General features: G+C 31.0%; 1 protein-coding gene across 1 annotated transcript; it reads left to right on the top strand.

Moving 5' to 3' along the window:
* Positions 1-16705: 16705 nt before the first annotated feature.
* Positions 16706-17384, top strand: LOC139858049 (chaperone protein dnaJ 11, chloroplastic-like). The gene has a single exon (XM_071846903.1). The coding sequence runs from the start codon at positions 16774-16776 to the stop codon at positions 17257-17259; it is 486 nt and encodes a 161-aa protein (XP_071703004.1). The 5' UTR covers positions 16706-16773; the 3' UTR covers positions 17260-17384.
* The last annotated feature ends 8103 nt before the right edge of the window (positions 17385-25487 follow it).

The raw sequence follows: 25487 nt of genomic DNA, 5'->3' as shown, positions 1-25487 counted from the left end.
GGGATGCATGTTCACGAGTGACCTAGAAGCGACACCTCCCGAAACTTCTTCGAAGCATGCCTCCTGATATCTGCAATTACGCTCCTAGTGTAGATTTTGATAAACCCATTAGGAAATCCGTCGAAGATAAGTGACAACCACTCGCAAGATTTTCATTTGAATATTCAAACGAAGATATTATAAACACCACATTCACTATCACGTTCTCAAACTCTATCACAACATATCTCACTTGACAACAATAGCTTCACACATGAACATTTTGAATTTTAAGAACTTATATTAGTCATCAACCACACTAAAATTCAGTAGTTATCATTTCCTCGTAACATTTTTGCTCAAATATCACCCGGAATTTTCAAGGTCCTTCACTCGATTTTCTTAGTCTTTCTCCAACTCGTAACCTCGGAAATATGAAAATTCTGTGTCCCAAAATTTTACACACATTGTTTTACTGTGCGATCCTCTCCAAATTTTTATAAAATAAATTTATTTACTGTCATTCGTGCAAATTTTATAAATTGTATATATTTATATAATAAAGTAAATAAAATTTACCTTTATTTATTTTGACTAGTACATATAAAATTATACTCTCACTTTTTCAAATCAATTCTTTTATTCAAAAGATATTTTACTTAAAATAGTACATATTGTACATAACTCTAGTTTTACTAAGAACTTCATTCATTTTTAAATTGTCACCTTAAACGACTCGAACTTCTATAAAATTTTCATTGCTTGTTTATATAAAAAATTTTGTATTATTCTACACCACGTAGTAATCACAATTCCTCTTGCTCTTCGAAACTTACCATTGAGTTCATCATTCAAAACTCTATTTTCTCAGTAACTTTTCCTTGTAAGGTTGACCGTTGAGAAGATTTTACTTCTGATGTCTCACGTCTAAACCACAGCAACCTCGTAAAAAGTCAATTCTATGATTTAAAATCTTTTTGGCACAAGAAAGCATTTTTCAGATATTTCCTCACCCGGTGTAAACTATTCTTTGTAGCCAATGATTCATATTTCTTTTCATCTGCACTTAAACTCATAAGTGAATGATAGATCGACTCGCCATAGGTGAGAGAACGTCTTTCTCATCAAGAGATCACACCTTTCGTGCGGTTTCCTATCAGAAATATAATTTATGATCCTCGCTATCCTCTCTAAAGGAGTTACTGTGACGATCGCTCCAAATCCATATGGACGAACACGTCATTCATTGATTTCATTGCGAGGTATTTGACCTCTATATGATACGTTTTGTAAACATTGCATTCTTTTGAAAAGGCATACCATAAATGAATATTTAATTCTAAGGTTTTCGACATCTGATGATTTCTACATATAGACAATTACCGTAAATAATAGTTTACAATAATACTTCCGTTGACAATGCAGTCAAAATGGATACATGATGATGGTTTTGTGAATGCAACGTTTTCTTGAATAAAGCATGCAAGACTCCATGCACATAGCTTGTATCACATATAAGCAAACAGCGGAAGACTTCTAGGGAACCTGAGAATAAACATGCTAACAAGTGTCAACACAAAGATTGGTGAGTTCATAGTTTTAGTGTTTCGCATAATCTGTATATAAAAGTGGATCACAAGATTTCAGTTGTTTCATCCAGAAACGTTTATCAAAATATTCTACAAGATTGAGCACCCTGGTAACTAAACTTAACGTATATATAATTTGTACCCTTTGTATAATCATCTTAATAGTACACGCAAACCAACGTGTACACTTCTCAAATAGCATACGTCCGTTAAAAGGCTAGCGCTCTAGCTCGGACGGGGATATCAAGCCCTATGGATCCATATACTACTACTCGCGCCCACCAGTTCTTATAACTGGCAGTTACTAGTTACCAAAGCTAAGGGATTTTCGGTTCAAACTCAGTGTAGAATTTAGTATGTACTTGTATCCATTGCGTTTAAAATAAAGTGCATGTATTCTCAGCCCAAAAATATATATGCAAAAGCAATTAAAAAAGGAGCAAATGAAACTCACCTTAGCAACACATAAAGTTGTTCATCGTAATGTGACCGAAACTCGGAAATCAAATAATCGTAGATTTCAACCTAGAGAACATATGTTGGTCAATAAATGTCTATCAAGCTAGGTCAGGTCATAGTGTATCACAATCCTAATGCTCGAGATCGACATACAAAAGTTATCCAAAGTCGTTTCAAAAAGTCAATTTTGACAGTTGCTTAACCAAACGAGACGTGTTTTATATAAGGATTCATTTACTCGGATGGTAATATTCAAAAATCCAGTTTATCAACCTTACAAACAAGTTGTTTAAATATTAATTGCAGATTCAAAAGCAATTCCAATTATCGTCAATTATAATTCAGTTGACCATATCTTTTGATTCGTTCTTCGAAACTATTCGATATCTAAATGAAAAGTTATTGATTTTTCGCTAGCTTTCCAAAAACATGTATATCATATACCTTTTACCAGTAATATATGTATTTAATTCATGATTCATTATAAACTGTTTAGCGATAAAATTTAGCATACAAGCATGTATAAATATATATACTCGAGCACTAGACATGGATACACAATTAATATATAAAAGATAAAAATATAAGTCTTACGTATCAATATTGAGAATCAATATTGTAGAAAAGTACGTAGACGCAACGGAGATGATAAACACTAGGTTTGATTCATATATACCCCCGAACATTAAACATAACCTCCTTGGCAATAACCCATAATTTCCTTAGCTCTAGCTTGCTCGTAAACCATTTTTGAAATCGTTTAGACATAACCTCGTCGTAGTATTTTATGTATAATACTAATAATTATTATACTACTGATAATAATAATAATAATAAGATTAATAATAAGATTAATCTTAATAATTAATCTTAATAATAATAATAATAATAATAATAATAATAATAATAATAATAATAATAATAATAATAATAATAATAATAATAATAATAATAATAATAATAATAATAATAAATATAAATATAAATATAAGAGTGTGAGAGAGAGATGGATGGAATGCATCAAAAAAACAGAAACGATCGAGCTTTTATACATGTTTGCTGAATCTGATGCCCATGCAATCGCATGAGCTTTCAGTGCAAATGCCATGCGATCGCATGGCCTATCTGGACAGCTCACTTTCGTTTGTTTTCTTGCTTGTCGACATATTATTTAATTATATATATAATATATTTAATTTATATAATTAATTATATATTATATTAAATTCACATGCATAGTTGACTTGTACTTTTTGTTCTGATAAGTCGTACATCATCACTCGACTTATGTCCCGGTTCCGGTTTTTCGAACGTCCTTTCGTACGCTGAGAAAACTTGTACATTACGTTTCGCGACTCGTACCTTTGTCAAAATATAGTCTTAAATTGTCCATAAACTATACCACTCGAGATATAACTTATACTTTTGAGTGTTTTGGTCATTTACTTCTATAAATCATCTTCTCGTTATTTGTTAATATATATATAATAACAATTCGTTTTATGACCAAGTTAATATTATATTTTATCGTATTGTTAAATATATATTTTCAATATTAATAAGCACGTTTTAAAATACATATCGCAAGTTTATTCATATCTAATTCCAACAGTTAATATTCCTTATTATTGTATGTATCCAAATTACGTTATTTAAACAAACACTTTAATATTTATTTCGAATATCGTTAAAAATGAACGATTTCTTAAATCAACGTGGACCTCACAACAGAGACTCGTAATAATATTATAATCCGTAAGGGATTCAATAAATATCTTAATTCAATCGTTTTGCATAATCTTTTATCTCCGTAGTTAAATATGTCGATCAGGTAATCAAACCAATAAATTTTAATTCACAGTATCATATACTCAACACTTTGTTACGTTTTCAAGTTATAGTATATGTATCTATTTACATATAATTGTTCACGAATCGTTGAGAACAATCGAAGGGTAATTGAATAGTTCAAAATTTTGAGATTCAACTTCATAGACTTTGGTTATCGTGTCGGAAATGTTAATCATACAAAGATTAAGTTTAAATTTGGTCAGAAATTTCCGGGTCATCACAGTACCTACCCGTTAAATAAATTTCGTCCCGAAATTTGAGTGAGGTCGTCATGGCTAACAATAAAAATGTTTTAATGACGAATATTAGTTGATAATAGAGTTTTATCTATGTTTGAATAATATGGATAAAATAATCCAATTACTCGAAGCGTATGAGATAAGTTATCGTAATCAAGTGAAATGAAGAATAGAGATGCGTCTTATCTCTTGATGTAGTAACGATTGATTTTCGGATTTTAAGGAATAGAAAATCTTCATAATTTAAATAAGATTTGATTTTTTCAGAATTTGCGGAAATTAGGATTTTCTTTGATTAAATGCGTAACCTGCCTCTATTGCTGCGTCCGATATTTTGCTATAAATTGACCTCTTCCGTTTCATTTATTTTCAACACTCCTATAATCTTCTTTATTATTTCATACATCCCAATAGATTGTGAAAATGCTTAATCCAGTTCTGATTCTTGATATTTTCCTGGCTATCGTATCCTTCATTCTTCTTTTTCATCTGCCACCAGAGGAAGTTATTTTCTTCTACTATTATCTTGGGGTTATAGTGTTTTTCATTCTCCCGTGTCTTTATATTGCTATACGCATTGATATACACAGTTTGTAATTTCGGGGTTGTTATCGGGCTTTATATTCTCCATTATATTTCGGAGCTTCATGCTTTCGTTTTCTCTTCCCGACCTTAAGTCAAGCGGATAATGGTCCAGAATTCGTAGGTATGAAGTTTCAGATGAACATAACTAATGTTCTAAGAAAGAAATGGTAATAGCACAATCTGACTTGTCAAATTACCAGAATACCTCGAAAAAGACCGAATCATTAAGAAAATATTTTCTTGATATTTTTAGAGATTATATAGAATGAAAGAGTTATGTAACATGGTTCATGATGAGGGTATGATATGTGAACCTTTATCACGTTCCATTAGAAACTCAGCATGACTTACTGTAATATAATCACGTTGATCAAGTGTCATTATATTATATTAACTCATGCTTCAATTCCCAACATTACTTCAAAACATTTATATTTTAAACTTGAAAGTTTCAGAATTTAGAAACTAAAATAGTTTCTTTTAAGGTGTAACACAGATATCGTAAAGAGAAAATTGATTTTTGATAAGAATGATTATGAAATTATCTCCAGAAATATGGAGGATATTTATAATGAAAGATACGATGATATCTTAGAATTTCTAATATCAGAGGATGATGAAGAATATTGTCCGCAAGGGTTTAGATTCGGAAGCAAGGTATTCGTTAATGGCTTTAGCAGATACTGAATCATTTGGATTCTTTGAAGACAGGTTTCGTCCTTGTGATTTATCCACAACCTCTTTCATACTTTGCTCAATCCGTTTTCCAGTTCCAAACTTTCTCTTTTTCTCAGCTTTACCACCATACTATTCTTTATCATCAAACTTTTGACTGTTAAGGTCGTTTACAGTTTTTGCTGCTTCATCAACATTTTTCCAAAATTCGGAGAACTAGTTTCGTAGTTTGGGGTGTTTTTTGGAAACTTCACATTCGAAGTATGTAAGTCCAGGAGGTAGACGTTATATGTACACATATAACTGTTGGCGTAGACGTGCTACAAGATTTCAAAATACTGATTGCTAATTCCCGATAGTTGGTATGGCAATTGCCGTTACAAGATGTGAATGAGTACATGATACGGTTTCAATGAGTATAAGAATTTTTCGGAAGGTCAAAGATCAATGAAGTTGTTGGTAAATTTACTGCTAATGTGGTGGAACATGAAAGGTTCCCCAGTAACGAAAACGTATATGCCAAAATTACAAGTCTGAAAGGTCGTCGTTGACTGGTTGAATGGTTGATAATACTGGATACTTTAAAAAGGAATTGCAAGGTTATTTTCGGTAAAAACAATGCTAAAGGATCTTGCATAGTTTTGAAGTCAAAGTATAGCTTTGAAAGATGTAGAGATCTAAGAATGATGTCACCGGTTCAGAGTTATGGCTTGGATTCTGATCCGTCGATATCAGAATATGTGATTGAATTTGTATGAAATGATTGTGTATCATTGTGAAGATAGTGAGTATAGTTAATGATTTTTGAATCAAAATTGAAGAATGTACAGTGTAACATATTAATTGTGAACTTAAATATTTCTCGAGTAGTACCTACCCGTTAAAGATTTCACAATTAATACTTTGTACAAAAGAAATTTTTTTTTATTATCGTCTTTATGAAAATATATGTATGTATATATTTTTTTAAATCTAATACAGATTTAATGAGTTAATATCATATTAAGCTCATTTGATTTTCGACTTGACTTAGAAATGATTAATCTCTAAAACATTAAAGATTACATAATCTTTGCGGAGTATTTCGCTAATGTAATCGATACTCCATTATTTATTCTTATTTCTCGGTGAAGGATGTTGATGCTTGTGGAATCTTTGTGAACCTTACAAGGCACAGATGATGTTTTCTGAAAAGTTTCGAGTACTTCGAAAATGAAAATGTAAAATCAATTATGTAATTGAATAATACACTTAGTTTATTATGAAATGGAATTCATTAAGTTGAAACAGAGATTGTAGTTAACAATGGTTAAGTTGTTAACGAAGGATGTACATCATTGCATATTAGTAATATGAACTAACCGAGTAGTACCTACCAGTTAAGATTCACACGTAATAGCTTAGTACGAAAAGATTTATTTTGATTTCAAAATTCATATATATTAAATATACATTAAATTTCTTCAGGGGAAATAAGTTAATACTTCATCGGTTATTGTTGCTGGTATTTCTTGGTAACTACGATGCGTATGACGTTGATGTTCAAGGTACATATTGTGATGTTGAGGCTTGCGGTGCGGATGTTGTTGGTGGTGGTAATGGTACTGTTGGTGTTGTTGTCGGTGGTACTGTTGATGCCGGAGATTCTGCTGGTGCTTGTAACCTTTGCACCATATTCTCCAAAGCCACTACCCGAGCGCGAAGCTCGTTGACTTCTTCTACTACACCGGGATGATTGGCGGTTCGGACGAGCGGATGAATAAGATCCAGAATTTGAGAGAGTATATGATCATGACGAGATATTCTAGAGATGAGAGAGAAAATGGTATTACAAACAGGTTCGCCGGTAAGTGCTTCAGGTTCTTCGCCAAGAGGGCAATGTGGTGGATGGAAGGGATCGCCTTCTTCTTGTCTCCAATAATTAAGTAGGCTACGAACCCATCCCCAATTCATCCAGAATAGATGATGGCTAATTGGTTGATCCATTCCGGTTACACTGTCTTCGGAATTCAGGTGAATATCCATATCGGAATAGCTGTCAGAGTTTAAGGAATTTGAACTAGATACGGGATCCATCTTGTATAATTAGGGAGATGATTTTTTTTTTTTGTATGAATTAAATTATAGAATGTAGTTTGGTATTCTTCAATACATAATTTACATATGTATATATAATATCAAATTCCATAAATCACGGAGAAATTTTCGGAAGATGTCAGGAAAAGTTTACAGTAACAGATACGCTAAGATATGAATTTTGTCTATACGCTATTCATGCAATCAATGCAGTAAAACGTATCTAGACTAGGAATGATAAGTAGGTAATTTCCGACAAAAAATGATAAGCAAAACTTTTGACATGCAGACACGGTCGAAGTCCAGACTTACTAATGCATCCTAACAACTATTAGTTAGACACACTCATGCAAGACCTGGTTCGCTAGGACCAACGCTCTGATACCAACTGTGACGATCGCTCCAAATCTATATGGACGAACACGTCATTCATTGATTTCATTGCGAGGTATTTGACCTCTATATGATACGTTTTGTAAATATTGCATTCTTTTGAAAAGGCATACCATAAATGAATATTTAATTCTAAGGTTTTCGACATCTGATGATTTCTACATATAGACAATTACCGTAAATAATAGTTTACAATAATACTTCCGTTGACAATGCAGTCAAAATGGATACATGATGATGGTTTTGTGAATGCAACGTTTTCTTGAATAAAGCATGCAAGACTCCATGCACATAGCTTGTATCACATATAAGCAAACAGCGGAAGACTTCTAGGAAACCTGAGAATAAACATGCTAACAAGTGTCAACACAAAGATTGGTGAGTTCATAGTTTTAGTGTTTCGCATAATCTGTATATAAAAGTGGATCACAAGATTTCAGTTGTTTCATCCAGAAACGTTTATCAAAATATTCTACAAGATTGAGCACCCTGGTAACTAAACTTAACGTATATATAATTTGTACCCTTTGTATAATCATCTTAATAGTACACGCAAACCAACGTGTACGCTTCTCAAATAACATACGTCCGTTAAAAGGCTAGCGCTCTAGCTCGGACGGGGATATCAAGCCCTATGGATCCATATACTACTACTCGCGCCCACCAGTTCTTATAACTGGCAGTTACTAGTTACCAAAGCTAAGGGATTTTCGGTTCAAACTCAGTGTAGAATTTAGTATGTACTTGTATCCATTGCGTTTAAAATAAAGTGCATGTATTCTCAGCCCAAAAATATATATGCAAAAGCAATTAAAAAAGGAGCAAATGAAACTCACCTTAGCAGCACATAAAGTTGTTCATCGTAATGTGACTGAAACTCGGAAATCAAATAATCGTAGATTTCAACCTAGAGAACATATGTTGGTCAATAAATGTCTATCAATCTAGGTCAGGTCATAGTGTATCACAATCCTAATGCTCGAGATCGACATACAAAAGTTATCCAAAGTCGTTTCAAAAAGTCAATTTTGACAGTTGCTTAACCAAACGAGACGTGTTTTATATAAGGATTCATTTACTCGGCTGGTAATATTCAAAAATCCAGTTTATCAACCTTTCAAACAAGTTGTTTAAATATTAATTGCAGATTCAAAAGCAATTCCAATTATCGTCAATTATAATTCAGTTGACCATATCTTTTGATTCGTTCTTCGAAACTATTCGATATCTAAATGAAAAGTTATTGATTTTTCGCTAGCTTTTCAAAAACATGTATATCATATACCTTTTACCAGTAATATATGTATTTAATTCATGATTCATTATAAACTGTTTAGCGATAAAATTTAGCATACAAGCATGTATAAATATATATACTCGAGCACTAGACATGGATACACAATTAATATATAAAAGATAAAAATATAAGTCTTACTTATCAATATTGAGAATCAATATTGTAGAAAAGTACGTAGACGCAACGGAGATGATAAACACTAGGTTTGATTCATATATACCCCCGAACATTACCCATAACCTCCTTGGCAATAACCCATAATTTCCTTAGCTCTAGCTTGCTCGTAAACCATTTTTGAAATCGTTTAGACATAACCTCGTCGTAGTATTTTATGTATAATACTAATAATTATTATACTACTGATAATAATAATAATAATAATAAGATTAATAATAATATTAATCTTAATAATTAATCTTAATAATAATAATAATAATAATAATAATAATAATAATAATAATGATAATAATAATAATAATAATAAATATAAATATAAGAGTGTGAGAGAGAGATGGATGGAATGCATCAAAAAAAAAGAAACGATCGAGCTTTTATACATGTTTGCTGAATCTGATGCCCATGCAATAGCATGGGCTTTCAGTGCAAATGCCATGCGATCGCATGGCCTATCTGGACAGCTCACTTTCGTTTGTTTTCTTGCTTGTCGACATATTATTTAATTATATATATAATATATTTAATTTATATAATTAATTATATATTATATTAAATTCACATGCATAGTTGACTTGTACTTTTTGTTCCGATAAGTCGTACATCATCACTCGACTTATGTCCCGGTTCCGGTTTTTCGAACGTCCTTTCGTACGCTGAGAAAACTTGTACATTACGTTTCGCGACTCGTACCTTTGTCAAAATATAGTCTTAAATTGTCCATAAACTATACCACTCGAGATATAACTTATACTTTTGAGTGTTTTGGTCATTTACTTCTATAAATCATCTTCTCGTTATTTGTTAATATATATATAATAACAATTCGTTTTATGACCAAGTTAATATTATATTTTATCGTATTGTTAAATATATATTTTCAATATTAATAAACACGTTTTAAAATACATATCGCCAGTTTATTCATATCTAATTCCAACAGTTAATATTCCTTATTATTGTATGTGTCCAAATTACGTTATTTAAACAAACACTTTAATATTTATTTCGAATATCGTTAAAAATGAACGATTTCTTAAATCAACGTGGACCTCACAACAGAGACTCGTAATAATATTATAATCCGTAAGGGATTCAATAAATATCTTAATTCAATCGTTTTGCATAATCTTTTATCTCCGTAGTTAAATATGTCGATCAGGTAATCAAACCAATAAATTTTAATTCACAGTATCATATACTCAACACTTTGTTACGTTTTCAAGTTATAGTATATGTATCTATTTACATATAATTGTTCACGAATCGTTGAGAACAATCGAAGGGTAATTGAATAGTTCAAAATTTTGAGATTCCACTTCATAGACTTTGGTTATCGTGTCGAAAATGTTAATCATACAAAGATTAAGTTTAAATTTGGTCAGAAATTTCCGGGTCATCACAGTTACCTTAAACGATTATGGTGTTTATGTGTTTACACTAAAAATTTCTTCCTCCCTAGTTACAACTAGATGTTATCCTAGTCAAGTTTTGACCTCTGTTTCAACATATATCTATAGATACATTATGCAAATGTGCTTTCAAAAACTCTTTCCAAGGATAAGTTCGCATGTATTATAATCTTTCGTCAATCTTTCAAACTATTCTGAGGGCATTTTAGTAATTATGTATTTCCTTCCACATAAGCCTGATAAGTGACTCCTCAGCTTGTATCTCAATTCATTTATTCACATTTGACATTTCCTAAAAACCAAAGGTATCATGTCTAAGGTTACCTTCCAGAATTAAAAGTTAATACCAACTATAGTAAACATAAGCCATGCATCAAATTTCATGGTTGTGATCTCCACAAACTCGTCTTTGTTCGTCTACTCTAGTGTTGTGACATAAAACGCCCAAGGTTTTAAATAAGTTCAATATTGTTCATAACACGTTTCGTGTATCCAACTTACTGAAATGCTTGTACGACTAAAATATCACAATCCCTTTTAAGGAAACATAGTCGGATGACACTCATGTTATCCCTTTGAATTACCTCCGCATTGATAATAAAATGCACTTCATAGAAGAACCTGTAGAAGTTATGGATCGTGAGATCAAACGCTTGAAACAGGACAACAGTTCCTATTGTCAAAATCCGTTGGAATTCACGTAGAGGCCCCGAGTATACCTGGGAACGTGAAGACCAGACGAAGCGAAAATATCCCCATCTCTTCTCAACCGCTGATGCACCCGTGCAGTCCATCAGAAACTTCGGGACGAAGTTTAAATTAACGGGGAGGTACTATAACGACCCTCATTTTTCCATTACTACTTTTACTATTTTTCCCTTAGGATTTTTAAGTGCTCGTAAACTTTGATTAACAAAACGCCGACCGAATAGTAAACTTTTGGTCGACACTCCCTGTCAATTAAAGTTTATGCATTTTGTGATATTATATATAATCTATAAGTATAATTTAAAAGGTGACAATTATATTAAACTTAATGGAAAGTAAATAAAATTTAACAAAAAGTCATGGATTAAAATTAAATAAAACTTATCCTAAATAAATGATACTTTTAATAAATAAAAACTATATGTAAATTATATAAATATAATTAGTCGGAAAAAAAAGAAATATATATATTAAAAAAAAAAGTCGGCCAACGCATATTTAAATAAAATATATATATATATATATATATATATATATATATATATATATATATATATATATATATATATATATATATATATATATATATATATATATATATATATATATATATATATGTATATATATATATATGTATATATATATATATATATATATATATATATATATATATATATATATATATATATATATATATATATATATATATATATAATTTAAAGATAATTAAAGATATTAGCAAAAATAAATCCTAAGCTAGTTACAATTAGTTTAATCTTAATCCTAATCCTAATCTAGTTCTAAGTCTCTACACTAATCCAAATCCTTGATCACCAAGTCACCTCCTAAGTAATCCTATAGTGATTACAACTCTTGCTAAATCCCTATAAAAAAACCTCATGAGCTCTCACAATTGCATCATAAAAAAAAAAATTCTTTCCTCCCTTTATTATTTTTTGTTCTGCAATTTTGGAGGCTACCACAGCCATATTTTTGTTGCTTTATACAGACCACACCCCCCACCACAATTGGCTCTCTTCATCCTCTCTTCATCCTCAAAATAGCCTCTTTAGTCGACTTCAAACCTCGCCCATAACAGCCCTCAAATTGCCATATTTTTCTTGCTGTTTCAGCCCTCCTGTCGCCACCCTTTTTCAGTCCAAAACATGCCACTTGCAGCTGTGTTTTTGCAGCCATCACCACCACCATCCTACTGTGATTCTACAGGCCCAAAACCCGCCACAAAACACCTCAAAACGGCCACCCATAACTACCACTTATCTGCTGTTTCTGCATCCCTTCATCGCCACTTTCTGCTGTGTTTTTGCAGCCCAAAACACCCCAAACCTGCAGCCTATTTGCTACTGTGTTCGACCACCACAACCGCCCTAAAAGAGTTACCGATCACCACCATTCACCTGCAGTTTTGCTGCTGTTGTTGCGCATCCAAACAGCCCCAAAAACTAGCCCAAAATGAGCTACTGCTGCTGAGTTTTTGTTGTTTCTGTAACACCCTAGGCAAATCCCACATCGCCCACAGACATGAGTGATCATGGGATTATAAGGTAATACTCACGCTTAAATGACACAACGCGTTTTGGGACCACAGGCAGAGCAGGTGTGCGAGTACGTTGTGGTTAAGCGTGCTCGGGCGAGAGCACTACTAGGATGGGTGACCTCCTGGGAAAGTACTTCTCGTGTGTGGTCGCCAAGAAAAAGCCGTGCTCCTGCGGGCAAAGCGGACAATATTGTGGTCATGTTAAGCTGGGGTGTTACAGAATGGTATCAGAGCCACTCATGTTCCGTTGGGGGTGGTGGGGAAAACCTCATCGAGGACGATGAGTCCCTGAGGGGGGTGAATGTAACACCCTAGGAAAATCCCACATCGCCCACAGACATGAGTGATCATGGGATTATAAGGTAATACTCACGCTTAAATGACACAACGCATTTTGGGACCACAGGCAGAGCAGGTGTGCGAGTACGTTGTGGTTAAGCGTGCTCGGGCGAGAGCACTACTAGGATGGGTGACCTCCTGGGAAAGTGCTTCTCGTGTGTGGTCGCCAAGAAAAAGCCGTGCGCCTGCGGGCAAAGCGGACAATATTGTAGTAATGTTAAGCTGGGGTGTTACAGTTTCTGTCCATCATTAAACCGCCACCAAGACCAACTCTTTTGATCGACTTTTGCTGCTATTTTGGGCTGCTGCTGTTCGGTTCCTGTCACCATCAAAACCGCCATCTTTTCTTGCTTAAAATCACACCTAAGGTATCACTAAAACTATAAGCTAATAATACTTATTGATTGTTTCAATTCTATTATGTTATGAGGTTGTATTATAAATAAGAATGGTGTTTTTGAATATGTTCAAAGCTTATGATTACGAATAAGTTAGGAAATTAATATGATTAGTTATTATAAGGAAAGATTAGGGTTGATAAATGTGATTAAGTATTACGAATTATGTATTGATCATGAAGTATTATGAACAAGGTTAAAGAGAATTAATAAAAGTTGGTTAATGAGTTTTAGTTGCTAGTAATGTAGATAAGGATTTTAAATTGATAAAAAAACTAGTTAATAAGTATGATTAAGCATGATTTATGGATTGAATATGAAAAAAAAAAATTACGATTTTATGTGATGGTGATAAAGGTTATTAGGTTATGATTATGATAAAAAGTTATGGTTTTATAGATTAATAAGTTATAATGATCATGATGTACATGCATGCATGCATGCATACGGACGTATGTGCATGTATATATTGTAGGTAAATGTGTGTGTATTTATGCGAGTATATACATACGTGTATATGTATGTGTATGTATGTATGTATAGGTACGTTTGTGTGTATGTATGGGTGTATTGTGTAAGTATATTAGGATAAGCAAAACATGAAAAGAAAAGTAATAAGTATATATATATATATATGTACCACCTTTACATTAATGAATATATATAACACTTTCATATAATATATACATATATCATATAGTTATAAACACATATATGTATAATAATAATAATAAAGAATATATATATATATATATATATATATATATATATATATATATATATATATATATATATATATATATATATCACATAGGTGTATATTAATATATGTAACACATAATGATAAGATTACATAATGGGTGATTGATTAGATAATAATATTATTAATATAACTTATACACATATCTATATGGTAACACTTAATTACACTAAATATATTATCACATATATATATATATATATAACTAATAAGTACATTAATAACTTGTTAAGTGTATACACTATTAACGTGAAGGTTATAATTAAAGATAGCGTACAAAGACTACAAACATCACCGCTACTTGTGGCCTAGGGTGATCCTTGGTACCATTATGGGACGCTTGTGGATCTCGAATGCCATGACTTAGATTCTGGTCAAGAGATCCTGGGCCGCTCGGTAACAATAGATCATTCGAGTGACTTGCATGTTAGTAACGAAGTTTGGGCGAGATTGTACAACATCTTTGTTAAGAGTTATAACCCGAACTTCTTAAATTAGAAGCTTACTATAAGTAGAAGCATTCCATAAATAGTAGGTTTCCAAATATAGAAACTTTTGAGAAATAGTAACTTTTCTCGAGAAAATGGTCACTGTTAATATAGTTTACTACATTAATAAACAAACTTATGTCTATTAGACATTAACTAATTAAACATTATATCTCTAGGTTGAGATCTCCGATTACATACTCCGTTCTTACTACTTGTGTGGAATATCTACCTGCTACTAAGGTGAACTTCATAGCCCCTCTTTTACTATTTCTTAACTGTTTTATAACTTTGGGGTGAGACACATGCTTGCTTTTAAACTGTTTTACGATTAGACGCAAGTACTCAAACTTTAATTTGATTAGTTCAAACTGTGCTAACATGCTTTGATTCAAGCTAAATCCATGCCATGATATCGTTAGTTGCTGGAATTTTGGCAAGCTTAGTTATTGTGAGTGGCGCTATTGAGAGTGACGTCTCTATCCGGATGACCGTTGGTCAATGGATACATAATAATGATTCAATGACACGAACGTGATGTGTTTAGGGTAACTTATGGTTAATTTCGATATCATATACCTCAGCAATACTAACAAACTGATTAATCTTTATAACTAAATCTTGTGGTCTAAAAACTTGTTATAATTACTAAACATATGTTGTTCACTCAACCATTTTGGTTGACACTTTAAACATGATTTGTCTCAAGTGAAGATTGCTAAAGATTACTTGCTATTTGGACTTTGCTACTTTTGGAGTCCGCATTTATACATTCATATTATTGCATTAAAACATTTAAGTTACATTTACATCTCGAATTTACAATTGTAACGACTTATTACCTTCCACTGTTTTAAATACATTAGTTTATATTAAAAACGTCTCATATAGAGTCGTTCTCGTTTATACATACTTGTGTTGTGATATTGTGAAGTCATAAAAAAAAAACGTTCATATTCTTCACGAACAATATTATCTTGAATGTTATTTTTGTCGATCGTTTTCTCGCCTAAATAATAACATTCATCACGAAGTGTCTCTTCTAAATGTTCATATTTTCGTGTGACCTTGATACCGGGAAAAAAAATTCCAAAAAAAACGAAAAAAAAAATTGCTTCCCCCCGCTTCCCCCGATTGGTTACTTCCCCATTGATCATGCCCATATATATATATATATATATATATATATATATATATATATATATATATATATATATATATATATATATATATATATAAGTTTTATTTATGGAATATTTTAATTTAATTTTAAATTTGTTACGCATAAAAACCGGCACTCTTGCTGACTCACTATTAGACTATTTTGGATTTCTTTATTTATTATATTAATTATACTCCGTTATACTGTAAATCAAAAATGTATATATATATATATATATATATATATATATATATAAAAGTTTTATTTATGGAATATTTTAATTTAATTTTAAATTTGTTACGCATAAAAACCGGCACTCTTGCTGACTCACTATCAGACTATTTTGGATTTCTTTATTTATTATATTAATTATACTCCGTTATACTGTAAATCAAAAATGTAAATTAATTAATTATTAAATAAAAATTAAAACAATTTTGAATTTGAATATTTCCAAACGGATAACTCCCAATTTTAATTTCCATCTCACCCCCACGTCTTGACCACAAACTCACCCTATAAATCATCCCCAAAATCCCAATCATAACCGATCACAAAATCAAACATCAATCTAACAAAAAGAAAAAAAACAAAAATAATAATAATAACTTTCAAAAAAAAAAAAAAAACAATGGCTGCTATTTCAACTTCAATTTCATTATCGTTTTTCAATTCAGTTCTCAATTCACGCTCATCATCACAATCATCTGCATCCTCAACCTCAATCAAGTACAAAAGAGCTCCAATTTCGGCTGCTTACGCCACGTCAGAAAGAGCATCGACATCAACAGAGACGGAACCAATCAGATCGTTTCGTAACACGTGTTCTTCATCGTTATACGAAGTACTCGGAGTTCGAATTGGAGCTGATGCACGTGAAGTTAAGTCGGCGTACCGTAAATTAGCTAGGGTTTTGCATCCTGACGTAGCAAGTAGTGACTCATCATCAGCTGATGAGTTTATGAAATTACACGCGGCTTATTCTACGCTTTCGGATCCTGAAAAGCGTGCGGCTTATGATCGGAGTTTGTTTCAACGGCCAGCCAGAGTTTCGGCTCCGATTAGGTCTGCTTCTGGATACGGAACCCGAAGATGGGAGACGGATCAGTGCTGGTAGAATAGGAATATATTAGATTTGGAATGTAAATAATTTAATTTAAATTATTAATCTGGGTAAGATACTTAACTGGCTGAATTTTTTGATGCCATAGTATTGAAATTAATCGGATTTGGGTTTTACTATTTCTGCGTGTAGGCAATTTCTGTATGTATCTTTTTGTATATAGTAAAAATTATCTATAACGTTTAATTTTCTTACATATAAAAACTATCCATATTATAATGTACTACGGAGTATATCTTATTCTTATAGTAGTATAAAATAAACGGGAATAGATCTACACTCTGTCCGATGCCCACTTTGTGACAATGGCATAGAAACGGTGGCACATGCGGTTTTTCATTGTCAAAGCAATGTATGGAATCGAGTGCATGATTGGTTTGGCTTATCTCGTGTATCCTTGGACCTGAGTAATGCTTTTCGTGGTCAGACATCTTTAGGTTTGGCAAGCGGTTGAGTGGGCATGCGGTTATCTTATATGAAAAAATCGAAACAAGAAAGTCTTCAAGAACTCGAGTTGGAACCCACCAGTTGCGTTAAATGAAATTCAAGTCAAATCATTTGAGTGGATCTCAAAAAGGTGTAAAACTTTAGAGATTGATTTGCATTCGTGGCTAACGAATCCGAAAAAATTCATGATGTGAACATCTCATTTCGGGAAATATATGCGATGAGATTAGGGTAGAATACTATCTTAGCATCCTCATGTATATAGTGCGATGTATGTATTATGTATACTTTCCTTTAAGTAATGTAAAAGTTTGCTTTTTAAAAAATAAAATAAAAAATAAAGATAACTATAGATAGATGACACTGCGTTTAAAATAAATGTATCTAGTTTACGAACCCTCGCTTCGCGTCGGGGTTCAGTTTTCAATGTATTTTAGTGCGTTTAGTTTGTAAAATTATTTCGTGGCTAACAATGATGTCGTTGAAGCGCAACTCGAGTCGAACTAAAAGGTATAATCCGTGAAAGATTTAAATGTTATTTTAAATTAACAATATATGTGCATCTCCGTGTTTCGCTATGGAATTGTCGACTTTTAAAAATTTAACGCAAAATCAACGTGTATGAAAAGTACCTCAAATATTTAGCGTTTTTTTAAAAAGAGTCCATTTTGAGTATAGTTAGTGACATTGTGTTCATAAAATTATTTCGAGTTTAACGATGGTGTCAGAAAAATTTAACTCGTTGCGAGCGAGAAGATATGACCCGTTGAATATTTGGGTGGAGTTTAGTTAAGATTTTTTATGAAAATGGTTATTTGACACTTTACTCCATGTTTGGGGGCCGGTTTTAATTTTTGGAAAAAGGAAAAAAAAATAAAAAAAAATAAATAAAAAATAAATAAAAAAAGGTGAAAGGACGAAATATATTATATAATATTATTATAGTTATAATAACGGAGAGGCGAATCGGGTCGAGTCGGTGTGAGGAGGTAGGGTTGGGGGTGTTTTGTATTTTCTCGAGGGTGTCGGGTTTTTTAGTAAAATTGAGGAGGGGATCGATTCGTACGTTGGATAAAATTTGAGTCCTTAGTGTGAGATTGAGATAGTCCAAATAGTGTTATTCATTTGGACTATCTCAATTAGATATATAATAATATAGTATAATATAATCAACATCCAATAATAAATAGTAGTAGTATTCATAGTAACATTGACCTATAATGGGGAGAATAGTCGGTTAACTAAAATTGTGGACACAAGTTTATTTTTCCATTGACTACCATAATACTAGCCCGTGATTTGTGTTTATAAAAGGTTCTAGTAGTTGAACATAATATCTAGATGTTTAATCTAGGAAGGTTGGACTTTTTGAATAAAAAAATTTTGTTGGAGGCCACTTACGATACCGTGGGGCCACCATGTTACGACAATTACATTTGCAGTTGGATTATAATAAATATTCAAATCAAGTGTCCTTGGAGATTTAATTTAATTTCTAACTTTTAACCGCAATGAATAATACTCCGTAGCTCAAGGAACATTTGGATGGAGATCCATATTTCTCTGGGGTATTCATTCTACGGATTTTTTTAACGCTTAAGATTTTATATTGTATGCATATTATTAAATATAAGATTTATGGAAAACCTATAGTAACTATAGGTATACTCTCTCTCAAGAAAAGTAAAACCTCTAACTAAACTCAGTCGCCGCCATTCCTTTCTCTCCTCCTCCGGCTGTCGGTTTTAGCAGGCGGTCCGGAGGACCTCTCTCTCCTCACCCTTTTCCCTTTGTTTTGTATTCTCGATTCTCCTTATTTTTATTCGATTTGTATTATTCGTGTTAGGTGAGCTCTGTTTTCAATTCGTGAATTTCGCTGTCCTTTTCAATTCGTGTGTATCAGGCGGTTAGGTCGCGAATTAGTTCAACAAATAAGGTTGCATTGGTGCGTTGTCCAGGCGGTTCCGTCGAATTTTTTTTTCTGGCGTTGGATCCACTAGTTTTGCGAATGGATGGATTTTTATGTTTCGCCGGAAGGTTGTAGTCGCTGGTGGCAGGTTCTCTCCGCCGCCGGCAGGTTCGTGTTTGTGGGTGTCGATTCGTGGTTTCGGTTGTTGACTCGTGTTGATTCTCTTCCTTCGTCTCCTTCTGCTCTTGACTTCAGGTAATTTGTGATTTATGTTCGTGGTTGTGGGTTTTGTGGTTGTGGGGTTCGATTCGTGAGTTCGGGGTTATCCGTTGTTGATTCGTGCTTTCTATCTGTGATTGTCGATTTGGTTTTGATTCTGAGTCGTGGGTTCGTGGTTATAGATTGTTGATTCGTGCTGACTGTCGAGTTATGTATTCGTGTTGTTTCGATGGTTTCGAGTTATGTATTCGTGGTTATGTATTCGTGGTGTTTCGAGTTATGTATTTGTGATCATCGATTGGTTTTGTATTCCTGGTGGGTTTTTTGTTGAGCTTGTGTTTCGATGAAGACTGGAAGTCGTGAGCTTCTGTTTCGTGAGTTACTCTTTGTTAACCATTTTGACATGATAGTTACCACCGCTCGATTTGATTGTGTGTGGTCGGAGTTAGTTTATATTTTCGTGGGGTTTTGTGTGGTTTTCGGGTCGTGTCACTGCTCCGTTCCAAGTTTTCATTCAGGTGCTTGCCCCTGATGTGGTAATGTGTTATGTTTTTGGTTATTAAGGTGTCTTACTTTGATGGTTGGCTAGTTCGTGTCATGACCCGAAAAATTTCGACTAATTTTGAACCAAACTCACGATACAATTTCATAATTCTGACACGATAAGCAAAGTCTAATGACCCGTCCTAATCCATCTGGACGAATACATTACATTTGGTTACATCGCGAGGTACTTGACCTCTATATGATACATTTTACAAACATTGCATTCGTTTTTAAAAGACAAACTTTCTTTACATTGAAAGTTGACGGCATGCATACCATTTCATAATATATCCAACTATAATTTACTTAACAATAATCTTGATGAACTCAACGACTCGAATGCAACGTCTTTTGAAATATGTCATGAATGACTCCAAGTAATATCTCTAAAATGAGCAAAGGCACAGCGGAAGATTCCTTTAATACCTTAGAATAAACATGCTTTAAAGTGTCAACCAAAAGGTTGGTGAGTTCATTAGTTTATCGTAACCAATCATTTTCATAATTTAATAGACCACAAAATTTTCATTTCATTTCTCATAAACATCATCTCATATCAGGCATTTCACAAACTGCATAGAGATAAAAATCATTCATATGGTGAACGCTTGATAACTGAACTAACAGGATGCATATAGAATATCCCCATCATTCCGGGACTCTCATCGGACATGATAATCGAAGTACTAAAGCATTCGTAACCCGAATGGGACGTGTCAAGGTCCATAGATCTATCTTTAGGATTCGCGTCAATTAGGGGCCATTTCCCTAATTCTTAGGCTACCAAACTAAAAAGGGGCATATTCGATTTGATAATCCAACCATAGAATGTAGTTTCGATTACTTGTGTCTATTTCGTAAAACATTTATAAAAGCAGCGCATGTATTCTAAGTCCCAAAAATATATATTGCAAAAGCATTTAAAAAGGGAGCAAATGAAACTCACCTAATATATTTTGTAGTAAAAATACATAGAACGACATTGAACAAGTATAGGTTGGCCTTGGATTCACGAACCTATATCATTTGTATATTTATTAATATTCATAGTTGTAATTGAACACACACACACACATATATATATATATATATATATATATATATATATATATATATATATATATATATATATATATATATATATATGTTTTATATGTTCATTATGTATATATATATATATATAAATATTAAATTTCGTTATGTTATATGTGTTAAATATATATATATATATATATATATATATATATATATATATATATATATATATATATATATATATATATATATATATTTATGTATGTATTTAATTTGTTTATCAAAACAGTAGTTCTAATTATACAAAGTTAATATTAGTAAAAATAATGATAATAACATTAGTAATATACTTATATTAATAATAACTCTATTAATGATAATAACAATGATATTAATAATAATACTTGTAAAAATATTAATTTTACTGTTAATGATAGTTATGATATTGATTTTTAATAATTACATAATAATAATACACGTGATAATAAAAATAATAATACATATGTTAATATTACAATTCTATTATTTATAAAAAGAAATTAATACTAATATTTACGAAAAATAATAATAATTTGTATTATTTTCATAATGATAATAATCGTAATCATAATTTTGATACTAATACTAAAATGGTAAAAATTATATTTTTAGTAATACTTATAATAATACTATAATAATATTAATAATATTACTACGTAATAATAATACCGGGAATGATAGTAATATTAGTAATAAATATACTTAGTAATGATAATAATATAACTTATAATGATAATCATGATATTACTAATAATGAATAGCATAATAATAATGATAATAATAATAATAACAATAATAATAATAATAATAATAATAATAATAATAATAATAATAATAATAATAATAATAATAATAATAATAATAATAATAATAATAATAATAATGGTCATAATACTTATAACTTTATTACAATACTAATTATAATACTTATGATAATTATAATTCTAGTTGTATTAATAATAACTAATAATAACAATAATAATATTAACAACAACAACAATAATAATAATAATAATAATAATAATAATAATAATAATAATAATAATAATAATAATAATAATAATAATAATAATAATAATAATAATAATAATAATAATAATAATGGAAGTGTATACCCTTTCCAAAAGCCATCCTAAAAAGATTTGTCCCTTACGAGACTCGAACCCATGACCTCCCGGACACTCGACAACACCCATAACCATTCAAGCAGCTTCTGTTTTTCTGAATTATATGCCACCCAATTTTTTATAACCCGATTCTGTTTTTATTTTTACTTCTTCTTCTTCTTTCCAATCACTCAGCCGATCAGTTTATACACACTATCGAATCCAAAAATTGTACTAAGCTTACGATTTAATTTTGTAAAAAACTAGTAATGATTCCTTATATATATATATATATATATATATATATATATATATATATATATATATATATATATATATATATATATATATATATATATATATATATATATATATATATATATAAAGGCCTGCTGCCTCCTGATGCCGTCGGTATAGAAAAAAAAATTGATTTTGATTTGGGTAATGTTTTACACAAAATTTTCTACATGAACTAGCTTTCAAATCGTATATACAAACTTAAGGAATCATCAATTGAATCAGTGTTGCAACAGATTACATCAATTAATTCGAAGAAAATTGTTTATTTTTTAAAACCACAACTTTGACTTTGAAATTCAAGCTCAATTGAAAGAATTAATGTGTGAAAACTTAAAGACAGTTTATATGAGTAATTACTAACACCTCTGCATTTTTATATTTTGATGATTGACTCAAATTCGCGTTTTGAATTAATACCATCGTGAGCAGAGGAAGTTGTGGGTTTTTCTTTATTTATTCGTATATATTTTTTTATCTGCTTCTTCACTTCCGAATGGCATCAAGTAATGAATTTGTACAAGTAATTGAATGATTGATACAGAATTAATAATTGATCAATATTGTTTGAGGAGTGGTTGATGTTCGACAGGTTCACGAGCACAAAGAGGAGGAAGAAAAACAACAAAAAAAATAAAAATAAGGGAGAGACAGATGGTTACTAGTATCCGTGTAAATATATCTGATTTATATTGAAATTTTTAATTTACTATTAAAAACTAATAATTACTAACATATAATAATAATCTATTAATATTTATAATAATAATAATAATGATAATAATAGTTATTAATAATAATAATATTAATAATACCGATAATAATAATTCTTAATGTTAATAATTATTAATTTTATTGTTAATAATGATATTAATAATAATGAATACAATATTTATAATAATATTAATAATTAGAATAATACTAGTAATAAAAGTGATATCAATTTTTATATCTATATATAATATATAATAATACTGATATCAATATTTATTTTAATAATAATAATAATGAAAGTAATAATATTAATATAACTATATTTTAACTTGTATTATATATTATTAGTTATGTAATATTTATTAATTATATATTATGTAATAACGTTCATTGAATATTTAATATTTATACGTTATATATATCACAATAATACATAGAAATTATATATATTTTCATTCTAATAACAACTTAACTATTTTGTATATTTCTTTTCATTTTCAATTCAAATGATTAAATTGTATTTTATTAATTCCCATTATCACACACTCTTTTATTTATATTTATATATATACATATTTATTAAGAATAATCTTTTCGTGAATCATCGGTAATGGTCGAAGGTTAAAATAAATACATGGACAATGTTCAAAATTTAGAGACTCAATACTACATACATTACTTATCGTGTCGAAATCAAGTAAGATTCAAGTTTAAATTTGGTCGGAAATTTCCGGGTCATCACAGTACCTACCCGTTAAAGAAATTTCGTCCCGAAATTTGAGTAAGGTCATCATGGTTAACCATAAAGATGTTTTCATGATGAGTATGAGTTGATAAATAGAGTTTTATCGCCATTGAATATTAAGGATAAAATAATTTGATTAATCGAAGAGTATGAATGAAGCTATCACAAAAGAGTGAAATGAAAGGATAAAGATTTGTCTTAGCTTTTGACAGAGTCGGGGTTGAATTTAGAAAATAAGGTGTGTCTTAACTTCTGACATTGTCTTGATTGAATTCTGGAATTCAAGGAATTTAAAGAAAATCTTCGAAATCTAAAAGATTTGATTCTTCGGCGAATAAGGAAATTAAGATCTCTATAATTAAATACGGTGATCTGCCTTGATTACTCTGTCTGATATTTCCATTCCTATACTTTCTTTCTTAGTTCATACATCCAAAAGATTGTGAAAATGCTTAATCCCGTTCTAATCCTTGGTATCTTCTAAATTATCATTTCTGTCATCCTTCTTTTCAATTTTCCACCAGAAAAATCCGTTTACTTCTACTACTACCTTGGGGTGATACTATTTTTAATTATACCGTGTCTTTATATTGCTATTCGTATTAATATCCATGGTTTATAACCTCTGTGTTGTTATTGGGTTTTATATCTTCCCTTATATTTTGGAGCTCTTTGCCTTTTTATTCTCCTCTCGACCTTTAGTAAAGCGAGTAACGGTCCAGAATTCATAAGTATGGAACTTCGAACGAACTTAATGTTCTAAACAAGAAGGAACGTAATCATACGATTTGATTTGTCGAATTACCAGAATACCTCGGAAAAGACCGAATCATCAAGAAAAAATATTTTCTTGATATTTTTAGAAGTTAAATAGAATGCAAGAGTCGTGTAACATGGCACATGATGACGGTATGGTCTGTGAATCATCACGTTCCATTAGAAACTCAGCATGACTTACTGTAATATAATCACGTTGATCAAGTGTAATTATATTATATTAACTCATGCATCAATTCCCAACACTACTTCAATATCATTCATATTTTAAGTTCGAATTTTTCAGAATTTATAAACTAAAACAGTTTTCTTTCTGATGTAATATAGATAGCACGAAGAGATGAATAATTTCGGACAAGAATATTTATGAAAATATCCTCAGAAATAT

This window comes from Rutidosis leptorrhynchoides, chromosome 1 (assembly GCF_046630445.1).
Source record: "Rutidosis leptorrhynchoides isolate AG116_Rl617_1_P2 chromosome 1, CSIRO_AGI_Rlap_v1, whole genome shotgun sequence".
Lineage (NCBI taxonomy): Eukaryota > Viridiplantae > Streptophyta > Magnoliopsida > Asterales > Asteraceae > Rutidosis > Rutidosis leptorrhynchoides.
The sequence above is the reverse complement of the archived record's forward strand: the minus strand, read 5'-3'. Positions and strand labels throughout refer to the sequence as shown.

Coding starts and splice junctions, on each gene's coding strand:
- LOC139858049 (XM_071846903.1), top strand. CDS start 16,774: ATGGCTGCTATTTCAACTTCAATTTCATTATCGTTTTTCAATTCAGTT.